The following is a 19373-nucleotide window of genomic DNA, read 5'->3' on the forward strand; positions in this document are numbered from 1 at the left end:
TACAGTCAAAATTGTTTTTGTATTCTCTGAGTGCCTTTTTTATCATGATATATTCACAGAGTATATTGTTTTTCTTTTCCAGTATATTATAAAAGTGTTCAATACTAAGGAAGTTTCCATCATTATCAAAAAGATCTTTGATATATAGAATATCACTTTTTATCCCGTTTTCAAAACAAAGAGGTTTAGAATCATACTGAAACAGATTATTGTTCCAAATGAATTCCGATAAAAATTGGTCTCTCTTTAAAGCACAAATTTGTTTAACTTTTTTACATTTATTGAAAGCAGAAAGGACTTCACCATAAAAAAGTGGTATTCTTAGCATCTTAAAAAAAGCAGTATTTTCAAAGTTACATACACTTGTTTTAACAATATCATTAACTGATAGGTTTTTAAGATTAAGAATATTATTCAACATTTTATATATTATACTTCTTTTATCTAGTATTCGTTTTATCCAAGAAGCCTTCGCTGCAGTATTTACTCTCTATATCAACAATACCTATTCCACCTTGGTTAACTTTACCAATTAGCGTATTTCTCTTTATCCTATCTTTTTTCTTCCATAAGAAATTAAATACAAGTTTTGATACATTTTTAAAGAATTCATTTTTTGGATTTGACAAAATAAAAGCATTATATACCAATTTAGATAATGCTAGTGTATTTATTATAGTGCATTTTCCGAAGATCGTTAAGTTTCGCCTTCTCCAAACACTCAGTATTCTTTCAAGTTTCTCTAACTTATTTGTCCAATTCATATCATAACAGATATCCTTATCATGACCGAGATATACACCTAATGATTTTACATGACTTTTAGCAATTCTAACACCACAAATATATTTTTCATTTAAATACATTTCAATAAATTTTCCTGTCAATAAACATTCTGTTTTGTCCATATTGAATATGGACAAAGCCCAATTAAATTTTGAAATCATAGTATTTTAAAAATATATTATCGAATGAAAGCTTTAATGAGAAACAGTGATAAAAAAGAGAAAGTAATAACATTGAATAGAAGAAGATAATTAAAAATAGTCTAATTGAAAATAGTAGCATGAATTAATTGGGTGGTAAAAACGATGTGGAGGAAAAGTCTTGCATGGTATTATTAAGGAGGGATTCTTCTCATAAGAACACTTATTTCTTATATTTAAAAATCAATGAAATTTTCACAGAATCAAGAAGACAATATCTCTAAGTGATGGTATCAGTTAGATTAAATTTGACCGTTTTATATTAGAGGCAAGGTCAGTACCTTTTCCCTGGACATTAAGAATAAAAAAATACTGTTGCCAATCATGCGATGCTTACTTCCATTTCAATAAATTAAATGTTTTTCTTTTTGCATAAAGAGATATTACCATAAAGGGTCTATAAGATGATATTACCAAATTGACATAAATAATTTAACTAGAATGGATATTGGCTAATCCGAATTTTCTCTATTTTTTTAAATTTTAAGATATTTTAGTTATTTTTATATGCTTCCTATATTTAATTTTTTCTTATTTTCACATATGGTAAAGTTGTCACATAAAGATACAAAATGATATAAAAACAAAAAGTTTTGACCGTTAACTAAGAGAGAGAAAACACTTTTTACGGATTTTTAGCTCAAATCTGAACTTAGATTGGAAGCTTTTAAAAGCTAACATAATTGTAGTTTGTTTGGAAAATCATATTTATTTGCTATATTTTAAAACTTTAGTCCCTTATTATTAATTTAACTTACATTTACAAATTTTTTCCAAGTCTTTGATTGTGAAAAATTATAACTAAATTCATTGTTCTATAATCATTTTGAAAGGCAGAAAGGAAGATATTATCATATAGTCCCTGTTGGATTTCAAACTCAGTTTACCATTTCTATTTAAAGTTTTACAATTGTGATGAGGAAAGAAAAATATGATCTTTTAAATCTCTTACATCAAAGTATATAAAACATATAAGCAAATATACTTTGAATATTTCATCTAGTCAGAAACCAGACAAGAATCCCTCCTTAACGAGGTTCGCTCCTGAGCTTTTGAGCAGATTTTTATCTTAACCTATATTTCGAAAATTCTGCATAGTGTTTTAATTCTTACAATAAATTTGGATTCTTCAATGCCAGTTTAACTATTTTCAGCTAAAACTCCATGATTAAATTCCATATCAAAGGCATTAAGTGAGGAACTATATTTTGTGGCGGAAGGTTTTTTTTTTTAGAAGAAAATGATCATTTTTTTTCCTCTTTCGAAGTATTTAAAGTATGTTAAGTTTGGATTCCTATTTTTACATGCAGTCTGCACACAGAGTTATTTTGTGCGGTGAACTGTTTTATATACTGGTCTTAAATTATCTATAAAATAATCTGTCATGAACTCCATCATCATATTTAATGAATATAGCAAATATATTGTGAAAATCAAGAAAAAATAGCCTTAATTTAAGCTTAGAATTAGCACTATTTTAGTGATATCTAAAAATTAACATCACAGACCCCCACTTTTAATTTTCTTTTCTGAAAATATAAGATACATTTAACCATTCTTCTTAAATTCAGTAAAATGTCATTACTTTCAAATGATTTTTTTTCTTGTTAAATTTTTAATGCCAGAAAAATGAAAATTTCTGAGTGCAAAAAGGTCAAATAATTGAACATGCGGAGTAATTTGAAAATTTTTTCGTTGTCACAAATTTTAATGTGTCTATTTAAGATGAAATAAGACTGTATTTGTCCCCATAATTTATTTGAATAAAACTATTGGAGGAAAAAAGGAAAAACTTAAAAAAATTATTCATGTGTAAGACGTATTAGCAGTACACAAAGGTCAAACTAAATGCTCTGTAGCGCCAAAAGAAGCGCATAGATCCCCATTTTGCTTTGATTTTAAAATAAGCTATGTGTATAAATTTTCAAAATATACTTGATAAAAAATTCTCATTACTTTTGATGGCAGGATCCAACCTCCTTAAATATTTTCCCCTAATTCAAGTCCATCCTCGTGAAGTCATTCAGTTAGTTAATACCATTATTATCGTGGAATACATTAAGCGTGTGCATCCTGAATTTTTCTTTACTTTTTCTCTCAGCATCGGCCAATTTCGTGTTATTGTCAATAACCATTCCTGTCATGTCCTTCTATTTGTGACCGTCGACGTTTAAATGTTCCCCAACTGGTTCATTGAGTTTCTTGGTCTTAATGGTAGAGGGGTGATTATTGATTCTCCTGCAGAAATCTCCCGTTTCAGTTTACAATAAAATATGAAGATGACGAACAGAATTCAATCTCGAAAGTCCAATGAAACAATACAAATTTGGCCAGAGCAAACACGGACCTCAAAATTTAGAGGTGGGATCAGGTGCCATGGAGGAGTGAGCATCCCCTGCAGACCGGTCACATTCGCCGTGTGCTCCTTGTTATGATCGGAAAAAAAACGGAAAAATCCGTAGACAGTTCAGTGTATAAATAATTGCCTAATAATTATCATGAAAAACGTCAGTCAGCATTTGACTCAGTAGGTTGTATAGGTTGTATGTGCTGACAAGTCATTGTATTGACCGTAAAATTTGCGAAAGGATGACTTCAAACGAGACTGTTGTTTCATCAACTTGTTTGTCAACAGTTTGCCTCGTTTTAGAAATTGTACCTTGTAATTGATAACCTTCTGACGTCATGTCCTCAGAATAGCACTTCTCAAGTGTAAAGACAAATAATGACACTAGTAGAATAATGACCCGAGGGGGGGGGGTCATTTTTTAACGCAGAAAAATGACCCCGGTCATTATTCGACACAACTTAACACAATTCTTTGCTTGTTTGCGCAGCGACGTGTTGTGTGAAGTTGCGTTAGCGTGACGGCTTGTTGTGCAAAGTTCCGTTAGCGCAACGGTGTGTTGTGAACAACGAGCCAGCGTGTTGTTAATAATGTGAACAACGCGCTGGCGCATTGTTTCTAACGCCCTGCTGCACTTTTGCAGGTGACAACGCGCTAGTGCAAAGTAACAATGCGCCGGCTCGTTTTGTATAACGTGACAGCGTGTTGTCACTTCGTGCTGGCGTTTTGTCACTTCATGCTAGCGCGTTTTACTTACGCGCTGTTACACTTTTGCAAATGACTCTATCGGGACACCATATTCTTATATGATAAACATTAACATATACTCATATACTTTTCTAAGGAAGAATTTTTTCAAAATGTTATGTCAGCTTTAAATATTTTTAATGCTCCCAACAACAAATTGAATTTGAATTACCATTACTATACTAGATTCCTAAACTTTACACAGATTCTTACAAACAGATACTTGGCGCGTTCTAGTAAATCGTCTGCCGAGACATTTTCTTAAGTCTTCACGAATAGTTTACAACAGTGAAGGAGAAACTTCCGGAGTACTGTACACCATGTTTGAGAAGTTGTGTTCATCAGATTTGGATACTTATTATCTTCAAAGACTCTTTTTGAAATTTTGAAATCACGAAATTTTACCAAATCAATACATGTAGCATCAAATCGTGCAACTTTCCAACAATTCATACAACCAATCCCCTACATAAATTCAAAGACCAGGGGTCAGTTTTATGAAAGAACTTACAACTATGACCAAAAACTTAAGTTGATTTAAAATCTTGCAAAATTAATGTTTCTTTTTTTTTAAAGAAAATGCTGGCATAAACATAAAAATATCGCTCTAAATTCTTTTCAAATAAATGTAAAAAAAAAAAAAAAAAAAAAAAAAATCCAAAAAATGAATTTTACTCGTAAGTTCTTTTGTAAAGCGGGATCCTAACTTTTTGACATAATGAACAACTGCTTCTTCGATAAAAATGGAACTTGTAAATTGTCACACAGAATTATTAACAGATTTTTCCGTTCACTCGATCCTGACAAGGCCCTAAATATTGGTGTGACCGTTCGAAAGGGGATGCTTACTCTTCCTTGGCACCTGATCCCATTTTTGTTTTCAGAGGTCCGTGTTGGCTTTTATCGTAATTTGTAATGCTTAAATAGACTTTTGAGAATGGTCATTGTTCGTTATCTTTTCATTTCATTTCGAATGGTTAGATTCATATCCAACATTGCTAGACAATTGCTCAACATTAAAAATATGCTATAGCAGAAATTTTTATCATGAAGTTGTTAATTAAAAAGAAAACAAAATAGATTCTCTGATGCCCATATAATACTGCATGCTTAAATTGTAATTGAAAATTAGATAGTATTAATAGAAAGATAAGAAAATGGATTTACATCATGAATATGAAATGAGATTACATAATAAAATGAAGTTAGGCATTTGTTGATTTTTATAAAAGGTAAAATTGTATTCATATACATAGCATTAATCTTAGAAGGAGATACTATAGACATCAACGAAAAATAGGTATTAATCTCATTAAATCTTTTAGTACGTTTGAATCTTGCTTCTGAAGTCAATATTGAATTTATATATAAGCCAGAAGTTATTCCTTTAATGACAGTTTATCTTGCAACAGAATTATGTTGAATACAGACGAACAGCTCGACGTACTAAGATGCTAAAGCTAATGAGTCACCTTTTTATATCAACTGCCTTCAAATAATGTTCTCTTCGCCTTCATCAATCTGCAGGATATTTGCACAAGAGGCCCATAGGCCATAAGTCTCACATGAGTCACTAAATGATAGATTGTATTTGCTGATAAGGTCATTATATCGACCATAGAACTTGCAAAATTATGACTGTAAACGAGACTGTTGAAATTCTTGATCATCAACTTGTTTGTCAGTAATATACCTCGTTTTAGAACTTGTTCATACGTAGAGCATGCTCTTGCGTATCGAATCAACTGAGAGATATACAACCCATATGCAGGTGATAATGGTATATTACTTCATAAGTAAGGGAAGTTGACGATTGAAAAGTTAAAGTCATCACGTTTACCATAAAGCTTGCTTTGTTGTTAGATTACCATCAACGTCTCTCTCTAGTAAAATATCACAATATGAAACATATGCACTACCCGAGGATGCTGGCATATTAATTTGACTAATCGCGAAGGAAGTATTTTTAAGAAGATTGTTCGCAATATTTTAGGATGTAAAACGCCTATCCCATTCATGTTGTTGCCAACCCTACACCCCGGGGACATGAACAAAACCATTAAGATTGTAATCACATAAGATTTGATTTTTTTTCCTGGCCAAGTGGTTCTTGAGATGATTTTTCATAGGGATGTCAACGATCAATATATATAAAGAGGGGATACCATGATTTTGAATAAGCCGTTAAACGATCGGATCTAGAAATCCATAATATACTACCCAAGTAAAATCTGTGAAGAATGTATAATGTACATATCAAAACTAAACTCATTGATCATTTAATTATTATTATGTGTTTAACAGTATCAGCTTGTATTGTTGTAAAGGGCTCAATATGACTTACTTAATTATCTCATTTCATGCGTTTTCCTGATTAAAAAAATTATTATTAGGAAATAAGTTAATTGATAAACACCTCTTTGGAGGTGTTTGTTTTGTATTTTCAAAACATTTTATTAAAGATTTTATCTTATCAGGCAGATAGCTTTTAAATATTTTATTACGGACTGCATTCAACAATCGTCCACTTGGTAAGATTATCGATTCATCATTTGGAGTATTTTTCAATTATGTTTTGGTTGTATGCAATTAACATCGATAAACATGTACTTATTTCAAACAATGACACATATTAAATGTAAAATTCCTGTACAAAACCTTCAAAATTCTTATTGAATATTACAATATGGATTAATGACAGATTTCACGTCCCTAATTACTTAATTATCTAACACTCGGAAGGGGACAAATCTTTTCACCAAAGCAAGTTTAACTGAAATCTGTTTACTGCTTCTGGGGAAGAATTCATAAGTGTTAAAAGTTAACGGGCGACCGATGACAAAAATAATGAACAAATGTGATAAGAAAAATTCAATTGGCTTTGGCTAAGAAAGATGGAGATTTGGAATTGAAGTATTTTTTTTTTCTTTTTTTTTTTTTTTTTGGAAAGATCATATTTGATTTTAGAGATCGATTTTGTAATTGATATTGTTCTTTTGTGTAGGTATGATAATGGACAACTCCATAGATCAGTCTAGAACATACACCCAAAACGACTCATTTTTGCATTATTTATTAAACGTAATATACGTCTAAGCTATAGATTTTTTTTATCTTCAATTGCACAGTATGTTTATTTATTGTTGTCTCTGTGTAAAACCAAGACAGTTCTTTTGTTAAAGTGAGGTTTAAAGGAGCATAAATTGTATCCAGTAATTTTCTGGACAACGATGAATTATAATGTCGATAACATAAACGGAGTTATCTCAGGGGAGGTTATAATCTCAAATAACTGACAAATAAAGTAAGGTTTCAAGTAATAATTTTTAATGTATTCAAGATTTGATTTTTAAAGACTTCTTCACGTATTTTTGCACCATTGGTTCCCTTTCACCAATAAAAAAAAAATCCTTTCGCTTTTGAACGTATGTTAATAAGAAACCTTTCAAGATTACATATAATTATGATTTTTAGACATCTTCAATTTTGTCTTCATCACAAAAGAAACGTTTAAAAGCAATTTTATCAAACAGTGTTTATAGTAATGCTTATAATTATAGGAACAAATTCTTCAAAATCTGTTTAATATAATTTTGCATATTTATGACAGATAGATCTATACAATAGAATACTAGATACAGAAGTATATTTCATGTTTCTTGGTTATGAAAAGCAAGGAAAAATGTCTACAAATTAATCAATAAAAGTTTAATAATATGTTCTCAATTTCTGGGTCTGATTTTTATCCGATCACGTTTCCGATGTTAAGTTGTTGCTTTGTACTTGTCTTTGTGGTTGGTTGCTGCCTTGTACTTGTCTTTGTGGTTGGTTGTTGCCTTGTACTTGACTTTGTGGTTGGTTGCTGCCTTGTACTTGTCTTTGTGGTTGGTTGTTGCCTTGTACTTGTCTTTGTGGTTGGTTGCTGCCTTGTACTTGTCTTTGTGGTTGGTTGCTGCTTTGTACTTGTCTTTGTGGTTGGTTGTTGCCTTGTACTTGTCTTAGTGGTTGGTTGTTGCCTTGTACTTGTCTTTGTGGTTGGTTGCTGCCTTGTACTTGTCTTTGTGGTTGGTTGCTGCCTTGTACTTGTCTTTGTGGTTGGTTGTTGCCTTGTACTTGTCTTTGTGGTTGGTTGTTGCCTTGTACTTGTCTTTGTGGTTGGTTGCTGCCTTGCACTTGTCTTTGCGGTGGTTGCAGTGGAATGCTGCACGAGCAAAGTCTGTTGGACAGTAGCTGCAAGTAGGAATGTACAAGATACATGTATCTCTAATAGAATTAAATTGCATGTTTATATATACTTAAGAAATATCAATGTTATGCAATCACGCCACAAACAGCTGACAGACACTTCGGAAGTTCGGTAGACACAAGTCCATCATCGAGAGCGTTGTCTTAACAATGTAAGCTGTCACCAGTGTCTCCTGTCAACATCATAATAAATATGCTTTACTAATATTTTATATAATTTTAGATTTTATGTTTCAGATCAAATTTTATACTTGATTTCAAGTTAACAGGTCCGGACATGTGTCTCCATCCATCCCTTTCCGACCGAAATTCCTCAAACTTTTTATCATCAAACATCGGACATGTTTCTTGGTTTGTTTTTTTTTTTTTTTTTTTGTTTTTTGTTTTTTTTTTGAACATCGAATATGGGTTCTTCATGAATACAAAAATTCCCAGACACCAATATGTTCACTATAATTGATCACAAGTAGCCTTTCACAGAATTTTCCTTTCAAAACAGAATCCTTTGCCAGATGAATTTGAAGCGTAACCGCTTCTCAAGCCGATTTACACCTTGCGTAATTTGTCAAAATCTACGACGAACAGATAGGGCAATATTAATATTCGATTATATTCTATTGTCCGCCTCAAATATCTCAAATTTATATATAAGTAATAAATAACAAGTTTAAAAACTTCACTAGGAAATGAAGGCCTTCTCTGAAGATTTGATCACGTACCGACCCACTTCATTTCCCAGATTTTCAAATTTATTGTGAGTAAGTTTAATGAAAAAAAAATAAAGCATTCAGAGGTCTACAAGAAAAATAAGGGTAAACGTTGAGACTATGCAGCTCAGACATGAAACTTATAACACGTAGTTTTCTATTCTGTATGTAAAATCGATCAAGAACTGTATTAGATACTCGTTTACATTGTAAATAAAATGATTATTATTTCACTTGCGTATTTGGTACATTTTTATACACGAAAATGCTATATTGCTAAATAGAATAAGTCTTTTTACGTATAGTTGTTAATGCGCTGTGTGATTAGGTCACGTAATGACCTATGACCTTCGAAAAACCATCATACAGGTATGAATAAATTTGCTCTCTGTATGTTTATATAATAGAGAGATACCATATATATATATATCATTTATGACAGTAAATAGTTTTATGCTGACGAATGACTTCATATTGCAAGTTGTGTTTCATATTTGTTTTATGTTCAACATATATATTTGTTCATATAGTAATTTAGTTGTAATTGTAAGCCCTTACAAGGGCCTCCGCAATTTTTCCCCACTGGGAGCCTCAGGGTCGTTGCGGCAATCTGATTGGTTGAGAGTTAGCGTTGCTTTGTACGATTTGTGAAAGAAAAGTAGAAAGAACTTTGAGCGTTTCAGAGATTTTGCAAATCTCCTCAACTTTTGGAGCCTTTGGACCTCACCTGCCACTTACAATGATTTTTCTAGTCATGTCTGTTTCCATACAAATATTTTGGAATATTGTAATTTTGATGTATTATACCACTTATTGTGTTTGCAATTGGTTATAGTTACCAAACTTCTAATATACATGTTTGTAAGTTTAGACTTGTACATTTTGCTAATGCATGTAATTTTTACTTGGTCTCAACCGGTGTTTGCTTGTCAAATTTTGGTTTTTGTATATACTACCTTGAAATCTATCAAGCCTTAATAAACAACGATTTCAACACATACATGTGTTAAGTTATAGTTTTCTTGGTTACTGTTCATTTAATTTTTGCTGGAAAGAGGAAGGAGATATATATATATATATATATATATATATATATATATATATATATATATATATATATATATATATATATATATATATATAAAACCACACTGCAGCCTTTGGATATTTGAAGTCTCAAAGGTATTCACACAATGAATTCAATATCAAGAAATATTTAATGTCATAATTTTTGTCAGTGATAATATGTAATACGCAAAACTTCTTTGTATCTTTTTGATAATTATGTTCGCAGGATCTCTCTAGAGACGTGATATAGCTGAACTGGTTAGTACAGTAGCATATTCGTAAATATATTACAAAGCTTTTAAAATTTATGTTTAATTTCAACATTTCGCAATCCTGTTATAATTGTTATAATGACCCTATTTGCAACTACATGTACAAACTAGATGCTGTGATGAGACAGTATTACCCGCACTAAGGTGCTTGCCTCTAAATGCACACCCCTTCATATTGGGCTTACCAAGGAAAAAGTCAAAATAATTCTATAATTTACACAGTAAATGTATTCGTCAATTCGAGCATAAAATGCTCAGGTGACCTTTAACCTATGAGCCTCTTATAGGTATTTCCTTTACTTAATTCATTACCAGTCTGAAATAACAGAATTTAATTAATTATATAAATTAGGTTTTGATAAAAGGGGGAATATAAATTTTTGGCCCATAATTGGAACTTTTTAAATTCATTTTCTCAACAACAAATAATATTATTTTAGTACAAAGCGTTTTTGATGAATTTATCAAAATGTGCAATTTTTTTTTTTTTTTTTTTTTGGTATTTGATTAGGCAAAAACCTCCTTGAAAAGCCATACCCAATCAATTTTGTCACCCCCTCTTGTACTGTACATGAATGTGAACACCTTTTTGAAAATTTCTACATCACATTGGGCTTGCGTCACCCAACTAGTACTAGTACTAGTTTTACCATTATCATTTTTACATTGCACATGGTGCAGTGTGGTGTACAGTAGAAATTAATTCATTTTGTGTTTTAATTGGATTATATTTCATGAAGTTGACAGGACCTATGACAGTCGGTAAGTACAAGTTTAAGTATAGATTGGGGTAAAATAACCGAAATGCAAATGGTTAGGATTAAAGTTTAAAAAGGATCAAAGATCATCGGATGCCACAATATACGAATTTCACATTCTGAAGAGTTATCTCCCGTTGTCGACATTACATTCAGTTACAGGCACAGATCCAGGAATTTTTTCCGGAAAAAAAAAACAAACAAACAAACAAAATAAAAACAATGATGGTGGGGTCCATGTTTTTAAAGGGGGGAGGGCGTCCAAAGTCATTTTTTATTTGCTACTGTAAATCAGTATATAGTCCTATTTAAATAACTCTGCAAATTCCAGGGGGGGGTCCAATCTCCCTAGCCTCTCCCTGTCCCTGAAATGACAAATGATCATGTGACTCCAAAATAGTAGAAAACTTTTCCATTTGACTATACATAATTTTGTTGCTTGTGTTATTATGTTATGTACATCTAATGGTCTAAGGTTATGAACCCCTGGAGGTCATTCTCACTCTCTTAATGAACTGGAAATGTTCACAATATGACTACATCAAATTAAATAAAAGTGCATCAATGATAAGATTGCTTGACATTTCATTCATTAATTTGGGTCAACCCATGTACCCTCCTAGAATTAGGAATGAAAATCATTCAAAGAGATGGACTATTTTAAAAACTATTTGTTTACATTCACATTTTTTAATGTCAAGACAAAGTATTAGTTACATGAACAAACAGGGGTCTGGGAAGGGGAAGGGGCGAGGGGAAGGAGTTATGTCTTTACGTCTTAATTGTTGAAAACTCCTAAAATGAATGTTAACCTCAAATCCGACTTGTACTACGTCTTCATTATTTTTAAGTGGTGACAGGAGTCTCCATATAAGTGAAAAATTCCTGAGAGGGACATTAACAACAAACAAACATTAACGACTTAAAAAACACAATACCTATGTACATGTTTATTAGTCAACGGATATACTTCTGGTCATATCTCTAGTTCTCCCTTGAATCAGAAATGAATGATATAAATATTTTAACAATGATTAATATAAGAGTTGAAAAGGTTGTGCATCTTAAAATTGACTAAGCTCTGTGGTTGAATTAGCTACACCAGTTTAGCTTATTTAGCTACTCAAAGCACCTTGATTAACTATTTTTAATCATACTGTTTTCTGAAATGTGCAGTTTTTTTCAACATGGATACAAGTCATACATTTTCAGCTCCTGAAAACAATGCATGAAAAAAACTGCTTTTCAAATACTGTAACTCTTTCCAAGTACTTGTGATTATAAGTTTTTAGCTCACTTGAGTTTTCCTGGTTTTCTGATCACATTTTGTCTGTCATCCATCTGTCCGTCTGTATACTTTTCACATTTTTGTCTTCTTCACTAGAACCACTGGGCCAATTTCAACCAACCTTGCCACAAAGCATCTTCGGGTAAAGGGGATTCAAGTTTGTTCAAATGAAGGGTCACACCCTCTTTCAAGGGGGGATAATCAAGAATTAGTGAAAATTTGGTGGTATCATTTAAAAAAGTCTTATCAAGAACCACTGACTGGGCCCAAAAAGTTGAAACTTTCTTTACATGGACTTAGTGTAGATTCAAATTTGTTCAAATTATGACCCACTGGGGTAGGGTGGGGCCACATATGGGGATCCAAAGATTTACATAGAAAAATGCAGGGGATTTTTTCCATCATAAATCTTCTTCTCAAGAACAGCAAGGGCATTATTGTCATCCGTTTTCGCAAAAGGGACCTAGGGGACATTAAATCTCATTAGTCTGTCAGTCTGTCCGTTTGTCAGTCTGTCACAATAAATTTAACCTTGGTCATAACTTTTGAATAATAAGAGATAGGGCTTTCATATTTCACATGTACATTACCTACAAGAACTTTCTAACCATACTATGATTTTTGAACCCATGATCTTGACCTTGAAGTTTGACCTACTTTTCAAAAAAATTAACATTATTTTAAATTGATCATTTTGAAAAAGAAAAGATAGGGAATTCACATTATACATGTATATTACCTGTGACAAGACCTTTCTAAATATATCATGACTTTTGACTCTATGACATTGACCTTGAAGTTTAACCTACTTTTCAAAAATGTTATATTTCCTTATAACTTTTGATTGAGAAAAGATAGGACTTTCACATTACCTGTAACAATTTAATATGTTTCCGAGCATGCTATGATTTTTTACCCCTTGACCTTGATGTTTTACCTAATTTTCAAAAATCTTAACTTTGGTGATTACTTTTGAATGACATATGATGGGGGTGCATATTTGAAACAATATGTCATAAATAATGGCATCCCATCCACTAGGACACGGAAAGCAGGGGACCACAATTCTTTGAATTTGCTTGTTAGTCATTTTGATATGGAAGCACCCTCATATAGACTAAGTGTTCATTCAAGTTTTTTATGCTCTGCCATGAATATGGCCGAGGCATATAGTGTTTGTCATGTCCGACTTCAATCAAACTTCGTATGCTGATACATACTGATGTAAGCTTTTCAACTGCATCAACCTTTTGGAACTTGACCTTTCCTTTAACCTTGGCCTTACTTTTCTTAAATTAGTGTCTAGATCAGTTTTGAATAAACAATTCAAGATATATTTATCAAACTTCATATGCTGATACATACTGCTGAGAGCTATCAATTGCATCAACTTTTTTGACCTTGACTTTTCCTTTGACCTCACTTTTTTAAATTAGTGTTTATCTACGTTTTAATACGTTTAAATAAACCATTTATGATATTTTTATCAAACTTCATATGCTAATAGTAAATACATACTGATGTAAGCTTTTCAACTGCATCAACATTTTGATCTCAACCTTTCCTTTGACCTTGACCTCTCTTTTCTTAAGTAAGTGTTAAGCTCAGTTTTAAATAAATCATTCAAGATATTTTCATCAAACTTAATATGCTGATATGTATTAATGAAAGCTATTCAACTTCATCAAAAACTTTTCACCTTGCACTTTCCTGTGACCTTGACCTCCCTTCTCTTTAATTTGTATTTTGCTTAGTTTTAAAGAAACAATCGAAGATATTCTTATGTAAGTATGCACTTATACATCATTTGGTGAGAATTTATCATGTATATCCATTTTTTTAGATTTTAGTTTCAATTTTAAAGAAACTGTTCAAGATATTCTCATCAAACTTCATACACTCATACAAATTTTCATGTTGCATTAGTAATATACATTCGGCAGGGCATTTATGTCCTATGGACATATTTCTAGTTTTCAAATCATGACCTCTAAGGATAGGGTCAGGTCGCAATAAGGGATCAAAGTTTTATATAGGAATAAAAGGAAAAAAAATCTTCAAAATTCTTCTTTTCAAGAACAACAAAAGCATGATTAATATGGAAACATTCCCAAGAAGTGTAGATTCAAGTTTGTACAAATCATGACCCCATGGGTTAGGGAGGGGCCATTTTTTTCCTGCCCCTATTTGCCATCTACATGGAAATGCAAATTTTGAAACCATTTTAAACATCCACAGGACAAAACCAATCATCTTCCAAATGATCATGATTTAAGGCTAATGCATAAAACATAAGGGAAGTTCTGGGAACCAGGGTGTTTAAACTTGTTAATTTTTTTTTAAATGACCCCCATTTGACCCCCAGGGTGAAAATAAAAATTCCGAAACCTTACTGCAAATCTACAGGACACCACCAACCATCTCCCAAAAGATGATTAGGCTACTATGTAAAATGTAAGAGGCGTTCTGGGAACCAGGGGCTTTTTGCATTAAAAAAAAAACGTCATTTTTCTACTCCGTTTGACCCCCAGGGTGAAAATGAAAATTGTAAAACCTTACTGCACATCTACATGACACCACCAACCATCTCCTAAAAGATGATTAGGTTACTGTGTAAAATGTAAGAGGAGTTCTGGGAACCAGGTGTTTTTGCATAAAATAATGTCATTTTTCGACCCCCATTTTAACTCTAGGGTGAAAATGAAATTACGAAACCTTACTGCACATCTACAGGACACCACCAACCATCTCCCAAAAGATGATTAGGCTACTGTGTAAAATGTAAGAGGAGTTCAGGGAACCAGGGGCTTTTTGCATAAAAAACGTTATTTTTTTTACCCCCATTTGACCCCTATGTTGAAAATGAAAATTCCGAAACCTTACTGCACATCTACATGACACCACCAACCATCTCCCAAAAGATGATTAGGTTACTGTGTAAAATGTAAGAGGAGTTCAGGGAACCAGGGACTTTTTGCATTAAAAAAAACATCATTTTTCGACCCCCATTTGACCCCTAGGGTGAAAATGAAAATTTCGAAACCCTACTGAACATCTACATGACACCACCAACCATCTCCCAAAAGATGATTAGGCTACTGTGTAAAATGTAAGAGGAGTTTGAGAAAGAAAAGTGTGACAGACGGACGGACGGACAGACATGAGTAACAAAAATATACCCGAACTTTCTTTAGAAAGTGCGAGTATAACTATCTATTTTAACTGACACGTAGTGCGTGATTGATTTGAAATAAGTATGTTATTTTTAAAAAGTCTTGAATGACGTATTATAATTTTCCTTTGTAAACCTTCTTCCAACGTACCATGTACCTCGTACTCAACAGCGTAACATCTAATCTCCGAAGTTCTACAATAAAACGAAAAAAGTTAACGTGAACATTAGTAACTAATAATAAAAGGGTCACTAGTGAATGCCAGAGATTTCTTTCAAAATTCCAAGTCAGAATTCTTTTCAGCAATATAGTAATTTGACAAACCAGTATAAATTATATGTGATTTTTCTTCTGTATCAGTATATCTGGGGACAGAATTAGGATTTAATTAAGACATTTGGTCCAAATTATTGGGAATTAGAAATCATCATTTTGTTTGAAAAATAATCGGATATTGAAATCGTCAACCACTTCGTATTTCCTGTGTAAAAGCATTTTGATTTTCTTGATTTGAAAGGTACACATTCATATTAATTTACCCATCACTCGTTGCCTCGATACAAAGCTCTACTTTTTTCCCTGAATGTGCTCCTAAAGATTTGAGGAGAACATCCACAGAGCAAGCGTTATCGTCAGTAGTGTTGAAAATATGTACCATAATTTCAGTAGTCGGCAGAACTGAGACGTCAGGGCTTTAATTAAAACATATCTTATATCATTTCACAAAGTGCAATATGTATGAAAGAAAAAAAGCTAAGTACCTCTTAATATTGAATCATTAGATGTGACCAAAAAATAAAAAGTATATAAATGCTATATAAAGAATGATATTTGTTGGGAAGAACTATTGCGCCACTAGCGTCAAACAAGTTAACACCACTTTTTATGACGCTAAACTAAGGATTGAAAACTACATGTATCTAGCTTAGATTTGTACAAGCAACATGTAATTAACATTCGTTTAACAACAATTAGCAAAAGAAACAATCAAATTGCAGATGCAAAATATTGATGCGTTTTCTTCCCTTATTTCTTTTAAATTTTCATTTTATTTTGTTTTATTTATTTATTCATTTATTTTATATATGCAACTGTTTATTCCATGCGATTTCTTATACGGACGTATATACTCGCCTATAAGTCGGTCCGCCTATAAGTCGGTTGTATTTTTTAAGCTTATATTAGAGGGATTGACCCTCTAAAATACCAATCTTTTTATAACTCGCCTATAAGTCGGACATAGAGTTTTGGACCAAAATTTAACTCCCAAAAATCCGACTTATAGGCGAGTATATACGGTATTTCACGTGTGGGATGATTTTTTTTCATAATTTAACGAATGCGATAAATTCTATATCCAACCATAAAACATTGAATTCTTTGGGTTTTTTTTTCCTTTTGCCCATATCGCCTATTTAGTGTTTTTCATAACGCTTAGGCGTAGGTTCTTACCATAGCGGTCATCGCATTAACCATTTATTTCATCCAACAAATAAAATAGAGTATTTCACTCTTGAAAATGTAATATAACACTATTTTTTCTATGCTAGTGGATTAAACTACATGTATTTTGTAAGTCATTATTATTGAATTTATTTTATATGTGAATTATTTTAACAATCATTACACACATTTTTCCGATTTCGATCAGCGATCTGTATAAAGATAGATTTCTGATCCTTGTAAATGCAAGCTTACCACCGATTATTGCTGTTTTGCCTCAGGTAAAGTAACATGTGACACTCCAAACCCGGAGAACACGAGAAAGAAGAAGAATTGGTCGGGGATGGCCTTATAAAGATTTGCTGAAATGAAAGGACAATTTTGATAATGAATGATCATTTAGCAACAAAACGCTTATTCAAAATTAGCATAATTATTATTATACATAACAATATTTGACAATATTTTTCCCTAGGTTTTTTTTTTTTTTTGTTTTTGAAAAAAAAAATGAATGCTAACTTCGGGATGACGTTTTAGTTGACAGAAATGGTTTGATATATTAAAAAATAACGTCCTAGATAAAAAAAAATATTCTAAACAGACAAAATAATCATGTGATATCAAAATTTAATATTTCACTATCTGACGACAATGCGCAACAACAAATGTAGATTCATGGTAATGATTCATAGTAATCCAGGGACTATTTTAAATTTTTAATTTTATTTTCTTTCTAAATAGTTTTTTTTTTCTAAGGATGTTAGGAAGAAAATCTGAAATATCTACAAAAGCAAAAGCCTTCCCATACAGATAGCATATTTCAAAAGTATGATCATAGACCTTATATAATTGTAATACCAGCAAAATAAGGACAACACAGGTAAACTGAAACAATAAATAGTTCAAATTTCTCCTCTTTCAATTTCTAATAATATGAGATTAAATATGGTTAAAAGTGTAGTTTAGAAAACTGACAGAGGAAATTCGTTGTAAAATATTTTATAAGTTTATTGCTCAAACTCTATTTTTTTTAATTTTAATTGATTACACTACATATATAATTATTATATTTTGCTTAGAAAGAAAATCTTGGCCATAGTGCGAAATTTTAAGCATGTCAATGGGGATCTTTCGAGAAGTTCTTAGAAGACACTAGTATGAAAGAGGTAATTTACCTTCTTATATGGAAATGAAAAATAGCACCACAATCATACGTCTACAATGTGCAATAGGTTGTTTTTCATTGTCATGACTAAAATTCTTTTGCCATCTGAGAATTCACGCATAGATGCATATCAGTCCATGAAAAAAGAAAGTAGATAATAGAAAAGCTACAGTCAAGAACAATCATGATACCTTTTCTATGTTATGAAGGCCCTTAGATGGAACACCTGAAAGTGAAATGACCAAGTAAAGGCAAAGAAAGAATAATATACATTTTATGTAAATCTACAATAAGACTAAGATACATTGATTACAACTCCTGGGTATGAAAATAATGAAATCACCGCAAAGTTTGCACGATTTACGGCAAAAGACGGCCGTGGTTGGATCTGAGCAAATGTTATTAAGAGCTGGTGGATTATGGCAGTCATCCACACTGACGTCGATGCATATGTCACCTGAGTCAGAATCTAAAATGAAATTGGAACACATCTACTTAGTATTATAATACGGAAAATAGTTAACGATTTCATTCTCTTTTGTTGTAGTTGTTGTTTTTTTTTTAATTTATATTTTTTGACAAACCTGGGGATAGTGATGAAATACTAAAGCAGACTTTGTCTGTTTCATTGCTGCAAAATAAAAATGTTTAAATGAAAAATATATATAAAAAAAAGGAGTAGAACTGTAAATAAAATTGAGTATCTTTTACGCATGGATTCTACCACATCATTGTAACGTAAAATGTGCCTGTTCGAGGTGAAAATGAACCCAAGGGGTGCATGATATATTTTTAATTCTCAGTAGATAGTTAGGTAGTTCTATTTTGTTCACTTTAAGGTATTCATTTATTATGTCAAGTACAAAGAAGCGAAATTAAAGATTGTCCCTCCTTTAGTTTTTATTTTCAAACAAACTCATTGGCGTCTGTCCAAATTTTAAATCAAACTCTGAGGTTTTATCGCTTATTCCTTGACAATCATTAATTGAAATGGAGGAAAATTAAGTTCTCGTTTCAGGAAAATAAAAAAAAAAAATCCCGAATTTTAATCTGACTTCGCTGAAAATAGCGGTCACAGTATCTCTTCAAACAAGAAATACTCTGGGCTATATGTGTTCATTTATGTAAAAAAAAAAAAAAAACCTCAACCTCTAGTTCAATTGTGTATATGGTT

At 31.9% G+C, this 19373-nt stretch overlaps 2 protein-coding genes across 2 annotated transcripts in view; one reads left to right on the forward strand and one right to left on the reverse strand.

Annotated features, from left to right (window-relative positions):
• Window positions 1-7118, forward strand: part of LOC133178116 (fibrinogen alpha chain-like) — a 93287-nt gene extending 86169 nt beyond the window's left edge. Inside the window, exon 12 of the mRNA XM_061312872.1 lies at window positions 7085-7118. Within this exon, the coding sequence (XP_061168856.1) occupies window positions 7085-7118 (34 nt within the window). The remainder of the gene's footprint in view (window positions 1-7084) is intronic.
• Window positions 7119-7844: 726 nt separating this feature from the next.
• LOC133178117 (uncharacterized) overlaps window positions 7845-19373 on the reverse strand; it is a 74884-nt gene continuing 63355 nt past the window's right edge. The window contains exons 28-36 of the mRNA XM_061312875.1: window positions 18784-18830; window positions 18564-18668; window positions 18391-18425; window positions 17290-17396; window positions 16131-16283; window positions 15749-15785; window positions 8413-8498; window positions 8097-8310; window positions 7845-8012 (exon numbers count right to left, since the gene is read on the reverse strand). Coding sequence (XP_061168859.1) covers window positions 7845-8012; window positions 8097-8310; window positions 8413-8498; window positions 15749-15785; window positions 16131-16283; window positions 17290-17396; window positions 18391-18425; window positions 18564-18668; window positions 18784-18830 — 952 coding nt within the window. The remainder of the gene's footprint in view (window positions 8013-8096; window positions 8311-8412; window positions 8499-15748; window positions 15786-16130; window positions 16284-17289; window positions 17397-18390; window positions 18426-18563; window positions 18669-18783; window positions 18831-19373) is intronic.

Source organism: Saccostrea echinata, unplaced genomic scaffold, assembly GCF_033153115.1.
Source record: "Saccostrea echinata isolate AGI-Se365-2 ecotype Australia unplaced genomic scaffold, CSIRO_AGI_Sech_v1 ptg000002l, whole genome shotgun sequence".
Classification (NCBI taxonomy): Eukaryota; Metazoa; Mollusca; class Bivalvia; order Ostreida; family Ostreidae; genus Saccostrea; species Saccostrea echinata.